Genomic DNA, 16,868 nt, shown 5'->3' on the forward strand with positions numbered 1-16,868 from the left:
GGAAGCTACCAGGGGATGTACCAGAGTAAGAGAATGGACACAGAAGGAGGGAGGCGTAAGATGCTGCTCCAGCCTAAAGCACAGGCAAAGGAAACTCTAGATGATGGTGAAAGGTGGTCGTGTCTCTGTCCCAGGGGAGCGAGCCTCTAAGTTCACAAGGGGTGAGTCAGATGCACCAAGAACCAAAAGAGATGGAACTGAGGGAATACTTGATGCATCTGAAAACACCAAGAGTGGACTGAAAAGACTATTGGAGAGTCTGCAGCTAGATAAGTAACAAATACATAGGAAACCAAGCAAAAGACAAGAAAAAGCACAATACTAACTTCAGGCGAACTAAGGAGTTGTGAAGGAGATGAATCCTAGAATGCTCCATGGCTCCACTGTGAGCAGTGTTTACAGAGTCCTGATAACATAAACAGACTGGAGTCTCACTGCTCCTTTATTAGGAGGATGTGGGGATGGAAAGTATACATGCGTGTGGTAGGGAGAGGGGACGAAGGAAAGATAAATCCTTACGGCCCATAGAGGGATGTCAACAGAGCAGCCTTAAACAAAACAATCAAGAAGCAACATAAGCATGTTTTATAGAAGCATACAAGGGCGGTACACACCACAAGAATCAGCTAAAGGAACCAAACGGGATGGTCGGGGCTGGAGGCGGGGAGAGGGCAGGGCAGGGCAGGGCACTTCTGTCTTCAGAACAGGCTTTTAGAACTATTTGACTCCTTAAACTTCGTGTCCTGTAATTTTTTTTTTTTAAAGAACAGGAGACAACAAAGATGAATTATCTTTTTATCCTTCAACTCTTACTTTAGTGATGTTTGAAACAAGTACATTTCTTTCTAGTGTACATTTTAGTTTGCTAACATTTTACCATATGATTTAGTCAGTTACAATTAACATCCCCTTCCAATGAGAAGAATACCTTTACCTGTGATAGTAGCTCCTCCTTTTCTCCAGCAAGTTTTCGTAGCCTTACATCTAAAACAAATGAAAAATTTGTAATGTTGTAGTATATAAACAATTGAAAATAATTCTTCAAATTCACAAACAGCAAACATTATCTGATAAACAGTTCATAGCTCTGAATATCAAGACATGAAGGCTTTAATGGTGAAAGGAAAAGTACTTAATTATTCAACACATATTTCCACACAACTGATATTTATCAGGGCACTAAATACAACATTTGCTCCCAAGAGCAGTGATTTTCCATCGGAAGACAAAATGAAGTACATAGATCATTTCCTTGTTTCAAAAATTTGCAAGTTTTACCAGCAGATAGACAACTTGAAGCCAAGAGTACTCCCACAGGCTCTTAAGCCCTTAGCAGGAGAAAACAAACTATGGGAGAGAAGGCAGGGGCTAAGAATGGGCCTGAGAGGGGTGCTGGAGCAAAGAAAACAGAGGAACACAATGATGGAAGAAGCAGAGGCCCACAAAGCTAGTTGGGGGAGGGAAGGGGACCAACTCTAAGATGTGGGCTGTCAAGAGCCACCTGAGGCTTGGCAGCAGGATTGCTAGGGCTCGCTCCTGGCCTGAGGGGAGGGCTGCTGCTTCCCAACATGCATTAAAATAGGCCCCTTGGACTGAGGGGACACCTACAGATGAGGTTTTTACAAAAGCACCTGACACCCAGCCAGCGCTCCCCACAATCCACCAAGGTCATGGCCAAATGTTTGGGCACCTCCCATCAGGCAGAGAAAACCATCTGAGCTGCCTGTGGCTGTACACTCAGTCTATTTCCCACGGCAGCTCAGCTCTCACTCACCTCACCAGCATCCTCTGCTTTATCAAAGTTCTTGACAGTTACACTTCCAGAATTCTGTACATTACAGAATGTGTCCTTAAAACGTTTTTTGGCTGCCCGCCCCCCTTTATATTATATCTATTCTTCTAGGAAACCTACATATATCTTCTAGGAAACCTACAAATGAAAAAGATCATTTTTTAATATAACAGTGAGCTAATGATACAGTATCTACTTGTGCCATTCTTCTCTAGAATAGGAATCCTAGTGGAGGCAATAGATGGGCATCTGAGTGCTTTCCTGAGACAGGTGTCATTAGGTTCTCAAGGGGTCAAATTTAAGAGGCTTAGCCCTTATGAGGCTCAGAAGCCCTACTCTGGAATAACACTCCTCTGCTATCTTCTTGGTCGTCCATTTGTTGCCTTATGAAATGCAGTGGCAAAGAGCTACAGAATCCTGGCATGAGTAGCAGAACAGAAAACCAGATGCTCCAGAAGAAGAAACATACACATACCCTGGAAGGTGCCGACCGGCTGTTCCCCCGGACGGATGTGCTGGATTATCTCTTTGCAGAAGGTTGTACGTAAGTGAAAAAGCAACATGTATACACCCACAGTGCTTCCAACCAGGGGTCTTACAGTTACACTCACTGCCTGTCAATGACCCCAATGCTGGTTTCCCAAGGTCAGGGATGTCTGAAGACAGTCTGCCCAGATTTCTTCCCGTTAGGGATCTGGATAAGGCTAGACAGCCCTGGTGTGTTTTTGTTTTCCAAGAGGGGATGTGAACAAGCTGGAAGTCCAAGAGGACAGCATTCATCCAAGTCAATACAGTGGCCGGTGTCTTACCCAGTGGCCCTTCTCCTGCCGACTCCAAGACCTGAGCGGCTTCCTGAGACACAACAGTGATGGCTCCGACCACTGGCTCCTGGTGGACGTCGCCGTTGGGAGTGCCGTCGGGGATGATGACTAAGCCGTGTTTCTGCGGAGAGGAAGAAACCTACCATCACAAAAAACGTACCCCAGGGAAGGAGGACACGGCAGCGAGGCGACCGACCCTGCGACAACACATGCCTGCCGCGGGGACACCTGGTCAGCACTGGCTACATGGAATCTAGCTCTGCAGAGACAGGACTCACACCCACCAAATCTGGGCTGAGGAGTGAACACTGTGCTTTGTGTTCAGGCTGGAAAGAGGACAGGACGGAAGGAAGGAGGAACAAAGCAGTGCGGGCCTGGCGCGCGGGGGAGCTCACGTACCTCTCCCGTCTCCACTGCCGCCTTCAGCTCGGCCAGCTCCTCTCTGAGCGAGTCCCGCTCACTCCTGAGGCAGCCAATGTATTCTTTCTGTTTCTCTAGGGCCTGGTTTAGACAGGGTAGCAAGAGAAATAATGGCACAGAAAAAGAGCAAGTGAAAGGTAGCAGAGAAGTACCTAATTCAAATTCAAAAAAGATAAAGGCATAGGAGACAAGGAAGCATTAAGAGCTTTGGAAACAAGCAGTTAGATATGGGAGGAAATACACAGTTATACGGGTATCTATCTCCAGAAGAAAGTTTTAATAGCAAGTGGTTAATCGTGCATAAATTTGGCAAAACATGCTAATCACATCAGGCAAGAAAACAAATCTTTCTTTCTCAGTCAAGAAAAGGAAGTGAAGACAGTAGCAACACTAAAATAAAGTCCTCCTTACAAACCTCCTAGGTACGTTTGTTTGGTAGACCAAAACACCCACGTTTCATGTTTAACTAAAGTATATTCAAGAATATACTTGATTTAAAAAAAAAAAAAAATTAGTTCTGGAGGAAAACAACCAGTATATATACAAGGTATTTTAATTAAATACTGGCCGTAGTAATTGTTCTCCAAGTAGTATGGTAAAATATTCCTCAGATACTGCTTAATTAAAAATAGCTAATCTTCCCCCCAAAATTCTCAAGGATCTGTTTTTGTTAATTTAATTAACAAAATAATAACTAAGGGTTATTTGGTTTTCTGATATACCTTCAAAATGTGAAAAACCAAAATAAAATACTGACAAAATAAATACAGTCCACCTATGGTAGGTAGCAGAATATGGGTTTGGAATCAGGACGTTGAGTCCTGGCACCTATTAACTGACCTATGCCTCAGTTTCCTCACTGGAAAAGGGGATAATAACAGCAGCATCCTATGGGCACAGGCTGAAAGGAGTACTCAGTGCCAAGCACCCTGCCTGCAGTGTGTAAGATGCAAGCAAGGCTCAGGAAAAGCCAGACTGGGTTCCATTTTTCCCACCATTGCCTAAATCTCACACTGTCAGAGCTCAGGACAGCAGTGCAGAAGCAGGAACACACGTTTGGTCAACAATGACACATTGTTACTCTATGTAATAAACACCTCATACTTCAGAACCCACCCAGGATAAGCAGTCTGTGCAGGTATCTGACAGCTGGGCTATTTGAAAAAGCCTTTCTCTGCACATTTGTTCCTATATTTAATGTTTTCTACCAGCATTCCCATTAATCCAAGAAGTTAAACTACAACGGGTAACTTTCCTCTTGGTTTACAGAGTTTAGAAGTGGGCTAACTGCTTAGTTACTGACTGCTGAATAGCTGGACTTTTAAAATCATTATAATCCTATTTTCCAACCAATAAGTAAATAATGGATGATAGCAACTGCCATTTATGTAGCTCCAGGTGTTAAATATACATATAATTTCTCTCACATATTTTTAATTTAATTTCTCCCTTATATACCCTGTACTTTCCTTATGCCCATTTCACAGATCAGAAAACTGAGGTTCAGAGGCTACGTTTTTAACCCAAAGTCACAGTAACTTGTAAAGCCAGAAAATGAATCCAGTTCTTTTTGGTTCCAAAGCCCTTGCATACTCTTTATCTATCGTCGCCCCATGAAGGCCACAATTATGTTCCCTTATTGTCATCCCAGATAGTACTGGAAAAGTAGTTCACAGGGCAAGTCCTATTCCTTACCTGCCCAAACTGCAACATGAACATCTAACTTTCTTTCAACAATTTACATTCATACTATGTGTCTAGAGTCTGTGTGTAAGTTAACAATCTGCATTTCTAGCACCATAAGGCATTTACTCTACCATTCCAAGCTAATATCAACACTCCATTACATTACTAGCAAGCGTAACATTAGGACAACAAAGCCCAAGCAATACTCTCCCATCTACTGACAGCCACTCTCATCTCTGCTGTGTTGGCTATTTTGGGTTATGGTATCTGTGTGCATAGTCGTGCCATGCGTCACCACATGTAACTGGGTCAGCAACCACTGTCACAACATGCTCTGTAGAAACACCACTGGAGATAAAAGACCCGTTAGGAACAGACCAATTTGAAACTCAGAATTCTAGTAAATGCTAGTACCTGCCATTTATTCCTCTTCCCAATCTTACAGCAGATTTTATCTTTACTTTTGGACTTTAAAATTTCATCTTTCCATAATTATGGATGGGAAAATAAAATACATCCTGCATATCCTTCCATTTCACCACAAAGTTTGAAGACTCCTGAAGTACCTTATAATTGGACCAAATGTATTCACACTGGATCTGAAATCCTCTGTATTACCTGACCATATAATCACTACCCTTGTGTTTGTATTCCATAATTGTTCCTACAGATTTTTTTTTTTTTAGGGTAAAAAGTACATGCTTGTGGAGATCTAAATAATTCTTTACCCCTGACCTAACCTCAAATTCTAGTGTCAAGAAGCCTAAAGGATGAACTTTTGGACAACAGGTTATAATTACATACAGGCACAAATATCTTTAGTCAGAATGGGAGTGAGCCTTGTGCTGGGCTATAGGGATATACAAGCCCTTCATATGTACTGATTATATGCATGACCACTGGGTGCTCAGAACTACACTGGTGCTAGATGTACGACCACTAGGATCAATGAAAGAACTAAAGAAAACTGAACTTTAATATGAGAATAATGGCCATGTTCCTTCATGGAATTACTAAATTTAAATCTTGATAATGAAGCTAGAGACAAGTGATATATTAGGTAGTCACAGATCATATTTAAAAATGTGTCTTTTAAAAGTCAAGGGAGGACCACTTTACACACATTAGGATGGCTACTATCAAAAAAAAAAAAAAAAAAGAAAAAAAGAGGAAACAAGTGTTGTCAAGGATGTAGAGAAACTTGAACCCTGGTACAGTGCTGGTGGAAAGATAAAATGGTGCAGCTGCTATGGAACACGGTATGGCTGTTCTTCAAAAAATTAAACAGAATTACTATATAATGTAGTAATTCCCCTACTGGGTACATACCCAAAAGAAATCACCAAGAGAGTTTTGCAAACTCATGTTCATGGCAGCATTACTCACAACAGCAAAAAGGTGGAAGCAACCAAGTGTCCAGATGAACGGATAAACAAAATGTGGTACAAGCATACATCGGAATATTATTCATTCTTAAAAAGGAAGGACTTCTGACACATTTTACAACATGTCTGAACCTTGAGGATATATGCTAAGTGAACTAAGCTAGTCACAAAAAGACAAATACTGTATGATTCCACTTTATGAGGTACCAGGAATAGTCAAATTCATAAAAACGGAAAGTAGAAGGGTGGCTGCCGGGGCTGGAGGAGGAGGAATTGGGGAGTTGCTATTTAATGGGCAGTTTCAGTTCTGCAAGATGTAATGGGTTTTATGGATGGATGATGGTGACGTAGTACAACGATGTCAATGGACTTAATACCACCGAACTCTACACTTAAATTTAAATGGTCAATTTTCTGTTATTTTCTTGTACTTTACCACAATTAAAAAAATTTTTTTTAAGTCAAAGGAGGGACAAACTATGGATGCATGAAACAACTTGGATGAATCTTAAGGGGAATTATTCTGAGTGAAAAAAATGTAACTCCAAAGGGCTACATACTGTATGATCCCATTTATATAACATTCTTAAGATGACAAAATTAGAACAATGGAGAACAGATTAGCAGTTGCCAGCACCTGGGATGGTGAAGGGGAGGCAGTAGATATGGCTATAAAAGGGCAACAGGAGGGACCCCTTATGGTGAAAAAAAGGTTCTGCATCTTGATTATATCAAGGTCAATACACTTGTTGTACTACAGTTTTACAAGATGTTACATTTTGGAAAAACTGGATAAAGAGCATACAAGATCTCTGTATTATTTCTTACAATTGCATGTGAATCTACAATGACCTCAAACATTTTTTAAAAGTTTAATTAAAAAAGAAAAGCCAAGTAGATAGCCTCATCCACCAGAGGGCAGACAGCAGAAGCAAGAAGAACTACAATCCTGCAACCTGTGGAACAAAAACCACATTCACAGAAAGACAGACAAGATGAAAAGGTAGAGGGCTATGTACTAGATGAAGGAACAAGATAAAACCCCAGAAAAACAACTAAATGAAGTGGAGGTAGGCAACCTTCCAGAAAAAATATTCAGAATTATGATAGTGAAGATGATCCAGAACCTAGGAAAAAGGGTGGAGGCAAAGATCGAGAAGATGCAAAAAATATTTAACAAAGACCTAGAAGAATTAAAGAACAAACAAACAGAGATGAGCAATACAATAACTGAAATGAAAACTACACTAGAAGGAATCAATAGCAGAATAACTGAGGCAGAAGAACGGATAAGTGACCAGGAAGACAGACAGAATGGTGGCATTCACTGCTGTGGAACAGAATAAAGAAAAAAGAATGAAAAGACATGAAAACAGCCCAAGAGACCTCTGGGACAACATTAAATGCAAAAACATTCGCATTATAGGGGTCCCAGAAGGAGAAGAGAGAGAGAAAGGACAAGAGAAAATATTTGAAGAGATTATAGTTGAAAACTTCCCTAACATGGGAAAGGAAATAGCCACCCAAGTCCAGGAAGTGCAGAGAGTCCCATATAGGATAAACCCAAGGAGAAACACACCGAGACACACAGTAATGAAATTGGCAAGAATTAAAGACAAAGAAAAATTATTAAAAGCAGCAAGGAAAAACCAACAAATAACATACAAGGGAACTCCCATAAGGTTAACAGCTGATTTCTCAGCAGGAACTTTAAAAGCCAGAGGGAGTGGCATGATATACTTAAAGTGATGAAAGGGAAGAACCTACAACCAAGATTACTCTACCCGGCAAGAAGCTCAGTCAGATTCGACGGAGAAATCAAAAGCTTTACAGACAAGCAAAAGCTAAGAGAATTCAGCACCACCAAACCAGCTCTACAACAAATGCTAAAGGAACTTCTCTAAGTGGGAAACACAAGAGAAGAAAAGGACCTATAAAAACAAACCCGAAAAAATTAAGAAAATGGTCAAAGGAACATACATATCGATAATTACCTTAAACATGAATGGATTAAATGCTCCAACCAAAAGACACGGGCTTGCTGAATGGATACAAAACCAAGATCCATATATATGCTGTTTACAAGAGACCCACTTCAGATCTAGGGACACTTACAGACTGAAAGTGAGGGGATGGAAAAAGATATTCCATGCAAATGGAAATCAAAAGAAAGCCAGAGTAGCAATATTCATATCAGATAAAATAGACTTTAAAATAAAGAACGTTACAAGAGACAAGGAAGGACACTACCTAATGATCAAGGGATCAATCCAAGAAGAAGATATAACAATTATAAATATATATGGACCCAACATAGGAGCAGCTCAATACACAAGGCAACTGCTAACAGCCATAAAAGGGGAAATCAACAGTAACACAATAATAGTAGGGGACTTCAACACCTCACTTACACCAATGGACAGATCATCCAAAATGAAAATAAATAAGGAAACACAAGCTTTAAATGACAAAATAGACCAGATAGATTTAATTGATATTTATAAGACATTCCATCCAAAAACAGATTACACTTTCTTCTCAAGTGTGCACGGAACATTCTCCAGGACAGATCACATCTTGGGTCACAAATCAAGCCTTAGTAAATTTAAGAAAATTGAAATCATATCAAGCATATTTTCTGACCACAACGCTATGAGATTAGAAATGAATTACAGGGAAAAAAAGTAAAAAATACAAACACGTGGAGGCTAAACAATATGTTACTAAATAACCAAGAGATCACTGAAGAAATCAAAGAGGAAATCAAAAAATACCTAGAAACAAATGACAATGAAAACACCATGACCCAAAACCTATTGGATGCAGCAACAGCAGTTCTAAGAGGGAAGTTTACAGCTATATAAGCCTACCTCAAGAAACCAGAAAAATCTCAAATAAACGACCTAACCTTACACCTAAAGCAATTAGAGAAAGAAGAACAAACAAAACACAAAGTTAGCAGAAGGAAAGAAATCATAAAGATCAGAGCAGAAATAAATGAAATAGAAACAGAGAAAACAATAGCAAAGATCAATAAAACTAAAAGCTGGTTCTTTGAGAAGATAAACAAAATTGATAAACCATTAGCCAGACTCATCAAGAAAAAGAGTGAGAGGACTCAAATCAATAAAATTAGAAATGAAAAAGGAGAAGTTACAACACAGCAGAAATACGAAGCATCCTAAGAGACAAGCAACTCTATGCCAATAAAATGGACAACCTGGAAGAAATGGACAAATTCTTAGAAAGGTATAACCTTCCAAGACTGAACCAGGAAGAAATAGAAAATATGAACAGACCAATCACAAGTAATGAAATTGAAACTGTAATTTAAAATCTTCCAACAAACAAAAGTCCAGGACCAGATGGCTTCACAGGTGAATTCTATCAAAAATTTAGAGAAGAGCTAAACACCCATACTTCTCAAACTCTCCCAAAAAATTGCAGAGGAAGGAACACTCCCAAACTCATTCTATGAGGCCACCATCACCCTGATACCAAAACCAGACAAAGATACTACTAAAAAAGAAAATTACAGACCAATATCACTGATGAATATAGATGCAAAAATCCTCAACAAAATACTAGCAAACGGAATCCAACAACACATTAAAAGGATCATACACCATGATCAAGTGGGATTTATCCCAGGGATGCAAGGATTCTTCAATACACGCAAATCAATCAATGTGATACACCATAATAACAAACTGAAGAAGAAAAATCATATGATCATCTCAATAGATGTAGAAAAAGCATTTGACAAAATTCAACACCCATCTATGATAAAAACTCTCTAGAAAGTGAGCATAGAGGGAACCTACATCAACATGATAAAGGCCATATATGACAAACCCACAGCAAATATCATTCTCAATGGTGAAAAACTGAAAGCATTTCCTCTAAGATCAGGAACAAGACAAGGATGTCCACCCTTGCCACCATTATTCAACATAGTTTTGAAAGTCCTAGCCATGGCAATCAGAGAAGATAAAGAAATAAAAGGACTACAAATTGGAAAAGAAGAAGTAAACCTTTCACTGTTTGCAGATGACATACTATACATAGAGAATCCTAAAGATGCCACCAGAAAACTAGTAGAGCTCATCAATGAATTTGGTAAAGTTGCAGGATACAAAATTAATGCACAGAAATCTCTTGCATTCCTATACACTAATGATGAAAAATCTGAAAGAGAAATTAAGGAAACACTCCCATTTACCACTGCAACAAAAAGAATAAAATACCTAGGAATAAACCTACCCAGGGAGACAAAAGACCTGTATGCAGAAAACTATAAGACACTGATGAAAGAAACTAAAGATGATACCAACAGATGGAGAGAGATACCATGTTCTTGGATTGGAAGAATCAATATTGTGAAAATGACTCTACTACCCAAAGCAATCTACAGATTCAATGCAATCCCTATCAAATTACCAATGGCACTTTTTACGAAACTAGAACAAAAAAATCTTAAAATTTGTATGGAGACACAAAAGACCCCGAATAGCCAAAGCAGGCTGGAGGGAAAAAAACAGAGCTGGAGGAATCAGACTCCCTCACGTCAGACTATACTATAAAGCTACAGTAATCAGGATAATATGGTACTGGCACAAAAACAGAAACACAGATCAATGGAACAAGGTAGAGAGCCCAGAGATAAACCCATGCACCTATGGTCAACTAATCTATGACAAAGGAGTCAAGGATATACAGTGGAGAAAAGACAGCCTCTCAATAAGTGGTGCTGGGAAAACTGGACAGCTACATGTAAAAGAATGAAATTAGAACACTCCCTAACACCATACACAAAAATCAACTCAAAATGGATTAGAGACCTAAATGTAAGACCAGACACTATAAAACTCTTAGAGGAAAACATAAGAAGAACACTCTTTGACATAAATCACAGCAAGATCTTTTTTGATCCACCTCCTAGAGTAATGGAAATAAAAACAAAAATAAACAAATGGGGCCTAATGAAACTTCAAAGCTTTTGCACAGCAAAGGAAACCATAAACAAGACGAAAAGACAACCTGCAGAATGGGAGAAAATATTTGCAAACAAATCAATGGACAAAGGATTAATCTCCAAAATATATAAACAGCTCATGTAGCTCAATATTAAAAAACAAACAACCCAATCCAAAAATGGGCAGAAGACCTAAATAGACATTTCTCCAAAGAAGACATACAGATGGCCAAGAAGCACATGAAAAGCAGGTCAACATCACTAATTATTAGTGAAATGCAAATCAAAATTACAATGAGGTGCCACCTCACACCAGTTAGAATGGGCATCATCAGAAAATGTACAAACAATAAATGCTGGAGAGCGTGTGGAGAAAAGGGAAGCCTCACACACTGTTGGTGGGAATGTGAACTGATACAGCCATTATGGAAAACAGTATGGAGGTTCCTTAAAAAATAGAATTACCATATGATCCAGCAATCCCACTACTGGGCATATACCCAGAGAAAACCACAATTGAAAAAGACGGGTTTCCCTGGTGGTGCAGTGGTTCAGAGTCTGCCTGCCGATGCAGGGGACGCGGGTTTGTGCCCCGGTCCTGGAAGATCCCACATGCCGCGGAGTGGCTGGGCCCGTGAGCCATGGCCGCTGAGCCTGCACATCTGGAGCCTATGCTCCGCAACGGGAGAGGCCACAGCAGTGAGAGGCCCACGTACCGGGAAAAAAAAAAAAGAAAAAAAGAAAGAAAAAGACACATGCACCCCAATGTTTTTGCAGCACTATTTACAATAGCCAGGTCATGGAAGCAACGTAAATGCCCATCGACAGACGAATGGATAAAGAAGATGTGGTACATATATACAATAGAATATTACTCAGCCATAAAAAGGAACAAAATTTGGTCATTTGTAGAGACGTGGATGGATCTAGAGACTGTCATGCAGAGTGAAGTAAGTCAGAAAGAGAAAAACAAATATAGTATATTAACGCATATATGTGAAACCTAGAAAAATGGTACAGATGAACCAGTTTGCGGGGCAGAAATTGAGACACAGATGTAGAGAAGAAATGTATGGACACCAACTGGGGAAAGCAGGGTGGTGGTGGTGGTGTGATGAATTGGGCGATTGGGATCAACATGTATACACTGATGTGTATAAAACTGATGAGTAGTAAAGAACCTGCTGTATAAAAAAATAAATAAAATTGAAAAATTAAAAAAAAAATGAGACACTGACACTAAGTAATAAGCAAATGCTGTTGGAAAAATGGCGCCAACAAGTACAACAACAAAAAAGCCAAAAGAACACGTTATTATATAATACATAGAAAGATACCCACTCATTCATTCAATAATACCAGGAATATTTTAAAGTCAAATAATTCATACTGTAACCATCAGTAAATCTTTTGGGTAGAAAAAAATTTTTGTTTTATTTTGAATAGCTATTGGACTGAGAAATTTGGGGGTTTTCTATGGCTGGTTCAAAATAATCAGTTTAATATGCTAAGATAATTGTACAAAATGGAAATCATGGACCTGCAGATCTGTGCTAAAGAAAAACCCTAAAAGAAGCCCATTCTGAATAGTGACCAGATTTCAACTTAACTTTACAAACTACCTGATTTGTGCTATACACTTTTTCACATCTCATTTTAAACTGCCCAAGTAAAAAATTTAAATAGAATCGGTAGTTCACAGTCACAATTCAAAACTCTTAACAGAGTTGTTAATACCTCAGAAGCTTTTTCCAGCTTTAGATGGAATTCCAGGAACTTGGTATTTTAGCATCAGAAACTCTAAAAGGTAGCTTTTTTTCTTCAAAACTTCTTGGTCTACCACACTTTAACAAGTAATTTTGTTTCCCAAGTGTCTATTGAGAGGATAGGGTCCTTGGAGGTGTGAAATAACCTGGATACCAGAATGCCCCTAACTATGGAGGGTGTGATCTGGAGGGCTTCACATCCACACCTGTCCCCCATAGGTGCTCTCAGGGATTTTGGCCAGCTTTTCCCTACCCCCGCTAACCTCAGGTAGAAGGGAGGCTTCCTAACTATGTCTTCAGGCCAAGGGTTTCCTTCTCTTTTTTCCCTCCACGCTGCCCTTCCCTGACAAGTTAAGCCTCTGTGGAACAGAGAGCTCATATGCCATGAGGTGTAGGTGGCTGCCAGTCAAAAGGCCACATGGGATGAACTGGCAGGGATTGTGTCAGCTCCAGTGTCCTTGGAATCTACCTGAAGGGCTTAGCAAAAAGGCACTGAAGACTTTTTCCTTATCTGGGCCCCTGCTTTGGGGAGTTGCAAGGATATGATTAGAGGTGACATCATAGTTTGGCAGCTCCAGCAAATCTTACATTCCTATCCACTTCCGTAATTAAAATGATTTTAATCTCTTCCTATTTTATTCACCAATGATTTATGGGATGCTAATAACTTTCCCCCCATTCCCTATCCTCTTGCTTCTTAACCAAATTCTTACAATGTATAGATATCAAATTACCCACAGAGTTTGAATTAAATGCCTGTGGCTGTTTCTGCATAAAATTCCTGGGGAAATAAAGAACAACTTCCTTAGAAAGTTCCTACTTGTAGGTTTTACAAGCCCAGAGTCAGCTGGAGAGAAGAGTTCTTTCCAGGCATAGGATCAGGTTTTCCCATGGATGTTTCTGTCTTCTGCTTATTCATATTTCACTCTGTATAAATGCTCTAAAAATAGTCAAAGGACAGAATTTTAGGAATCTCTATGTTAAATTTACATTGGTCTATTCCTCATCAATGAGCTTTGGGCCAAAGCCTAATTTGATCTCATACCCTAATGTTTTTATCTTTCCAAAGCAGTGTCTCCTGGAGTTCAAACACCTCTTTTGTCATGGTGTCTATTCTCTGCTGCATACGCTGATTCTCCTGCAGAGGAAGAGGGGAAGAGAAGTAATAAAAGAGCAGAAAGAAAAAGAGGACGGGGTTAGAGGGAGGAAAACAGAACAAAAATAAAGCTGATAAAGAAACTTAACAAAAGCAGAAAGCTGTGATCAACAGGAAAGATGGCATCCAGTGTCTTAGAAGGAAAGATGACATCCAGCGTCTTGGCGCCGTGTCGGTATGACAGCAAGCGAGGGGACTGGGGGCAGCTGCTCCAACCACAGCTGAGGCAGCAAGCCAGCTGGGGCTTCTGTGTACACCCAGCTCCACACATGTACTCTTCCTCTCATAAGTGCCTTTCCCCCAAACATGGGACAACTTACACTTTTAGAGAGGGAAATTCAGATTTTCTTATGAACAAATGATCCTTCTCACAAACAAGCAGTAGTTTTGAACCCTATTTTTTTAAGAAGAACTAAAAAACTACAAGAAGGACATAGCTCAATCATTTTGAATTCCTGTTAGCAGAATCTATGATGCCAAGAACATAAATTACACATTTCACATCAGTTTTTAGAAAAACTAGATTTTTAGCATTTAGCAATTCTTAACTCTTCTGACTAGGCACCGATGCTCAATTTATACTCTCTTATATTTAGCAGGTTCTTTTATGCATTATTGGTAAATTATCATCTTCCAGCTTCCCTACTCATACATTTCTCATCTACTTTATCATGTGGTTCTCCATTCTAAAGACCAAAATACATTATTTTGGCATAGTCAGGATTCTTCAGTTATAAGTAAATGTGCATATTAACATCTGAAGGATGTTAATTCTAAACATAAAAAATACTTAAAACTAAGGCTTTTAAAGTTTGTATACCCACCACCCTGGGCCTTTATCTATTTATTTATTTTATATCTTCCTAAGGCACACTGGGACTACAGCCACCCATCTCCACAGCCCCCAATGGCTCCACATGGGCCCAGAACAAGAGCTGATGGCTAGGCTGGCAATCCAAGGCCTTCCTCAATTCCTATAGGTCACTTCTCTTACCTCACCAGCCAATGTGACATTTTCTGAATGCACTTTCCACTTTCTGGCTCACACTGTTCCCATTGGCTGAAATGCCCCCACTCCACCCCAGTACTTCTTCATTTGTAAATCTTTGCTATTTTTCAGTTTCTAACTAAACCCCCTCCCCCCCGCACTTAACCCCCCTCTATACACTGGATTATTTCTTCCTCCAAAGTATATTCCTCACACCTTCGTTTTGTAATTGGCTTTCATCCGTTTGTCTTTCCATGTTGTTGTTAGCTGCTTGAGTAAAGGGATTGTGATTTATTCATTGCTGTGCCTCCGTCACTGCTCTGGAAGAGCTCAGATTAAGAGGAAAGGCGGACATTTAAACAAACATGTGCAGCAAAGCTTTAGAGGTGCCACAGCAGAAAGACGCATGGCTTATTTGTTTAAACGTCTAGTTCATGGGAGCCGTTGGGCAAAGGCAAAGAGAGGGGTAATGCCTGGTGTATACAAGGGACCACAGCAGTTAGTTGAGTACTGCTGGTATGTTCTTGGGGGAGAGGACCAGCCTTGTATGTTATGCTCACTCTTTTTAAAAAAAATTTAATTATTCATTATTTATTTTTGGCTGTGTTGGGTCTTCGTTGCTGCGCGTGGGCTTTTCTCTAGTTGCGGTGAGTGGGGGGCTACTCTTGGTTGCGGTGCGCAGGCTTCTCACTGTGGTGGCTTCTCCTGTTGCGGAGTACGGGCCCTAGGCTCGTGAGCTTCAGCAGTTGTGGCACACGGGCTTCAGTAGTTGTGGCTCACGGGCTCTAGAGCACAGGCTCAGTAGTTGTGGCGCATGGGCTTAGTTGCCCCACAGCATGTGGGATCCTCCCAGACCAGGGCTTGAACCCGTGTCCCCTGCATTGGCAGGTGGGTTCTCAACTGCTGCACCACCAGGGAAGCCCTTATGCTCACTCTTTGAAAGATCTTTTTTCATTATAAATCGAAATTAATAAACTATCAGAATATCAGTAAATATCAGAAACCCTCACTGGTCAGAGTTTAAGTCTCTACTAATCCATGACATCCAAAATAGCACCAAATCTAAAGAATAATAAGCAGCAAAGGAATAAGAAAAACCTGGAGAGTTCAGGCCATGCTCTACTTGGTCACTTTGCTGACCAGAGGGAAAGGGGCACAGACAGATGATGCTGAGCCAACGGCTCCAGAGGAACCAAGCAGACAGGAGAAGAGGCTACAGAGAGGAGAGATGGAGAGATGACAGAAGGGCAGGATGGGGAAGGAAAGGTTGGGTGAAATTTATCAATAACTTCAAATAAAAGGAAATCAAGTTGACAGATTGATAACAGACAAGGTATATTTTTTTCTACTTTGCATCATCCCCAAAGACACTTGACCATAGTAGGCAGAAAAATGTTTTTAAAATAGCAAATGATAATAAGAAAGCTGATAATGAAGTTGAGGCAACAGCAGGGTACAAAATAGGGAAGCCAATAAGGGAACTGTTTAGAAATAAAAGGGAAATTGACACATTGCAGCTAACTCACCCTTCTCTCAGCCTGCTCAAGTACACAAATATAAAAAAAGAACAATTTACAAGGGAGAATCAATAGGCACACAGGAAACTGTATATTTCCACCCTAGGCTTTTAAATTGGAAACCATACTGACAAAATTGTAAAAGTCAAGCATTAAAATAGCTCTTAAATGCAATCATCAAACTAAAAACTAGAACACTTAACCAATTCTAACATAAGTTACTGAATTTGAGAAGCAGCTCCCAAAGTAGTTTTATCATTCTTTGGAAATCATATGGGGAAAAGTACATATTTTAATTAGAAAAAGAAATAACAAGTGGCTGGCATATTGACACACAAAAAAAGAGGACAAAAAGGGAGAAG

The 16,868-nt window shown here is 39.9% G+C and overlaps 1 protein-coding gene across 38 annotated transcripts in view; it reads right to left on the minus strand.

The window, feature by feature from the left end:
- Positions 1–16,868, minus strand: part of LRRFIP2 (LRR binding FLII interacting protein 2) — a 122,505-nt gene that overhangs the window by 9,008 nt on the left and 96,629 nt on the right. For 24 of the 38 annotated variants that reach the window (XM_059077329.2, XM_059077331.2, XM_067005713.1 and 21 more), the window contains 4 exons: positions 13,891–13,983; positions 3,013–3,114; positions 2,602–2,734; positions 935–984 (listed from right to left, as the gene is read on the minus strand). In XM_059077329.2, coding sequence (XP_058933312.1) covers positions 935–984; positions 2,602–2,734; positions 3,013–3,114; positions 13,891–13,983 — 378 coding nt within the window. The remainder of the gene's footprint in view (positions 1–934; positions 985–2,601; positions 2,735–3,012; positions 3,115–13,890; positions 13,984–16,868) is intronic. The other 14 variants (XM_067005734.1, XM_067005732.1, XM_067005718.1 and 11 more) reach the window with 2 other exon arrangements.

Source organism: Kogia breviceps, chromosome 10, assembly GCF_026419965.1.
Source record: "Kogia breviceps isolate mKogBre1 chromosome 10, mKogBre1 haplotype 1, whole genome shotgun sequence".
Lineage (NCBI taxonomy): Eukaryota > Metazoa > Chordata > Mammalia > Artiodactyla > Physeteridae > Kogia > Kogia breviceps.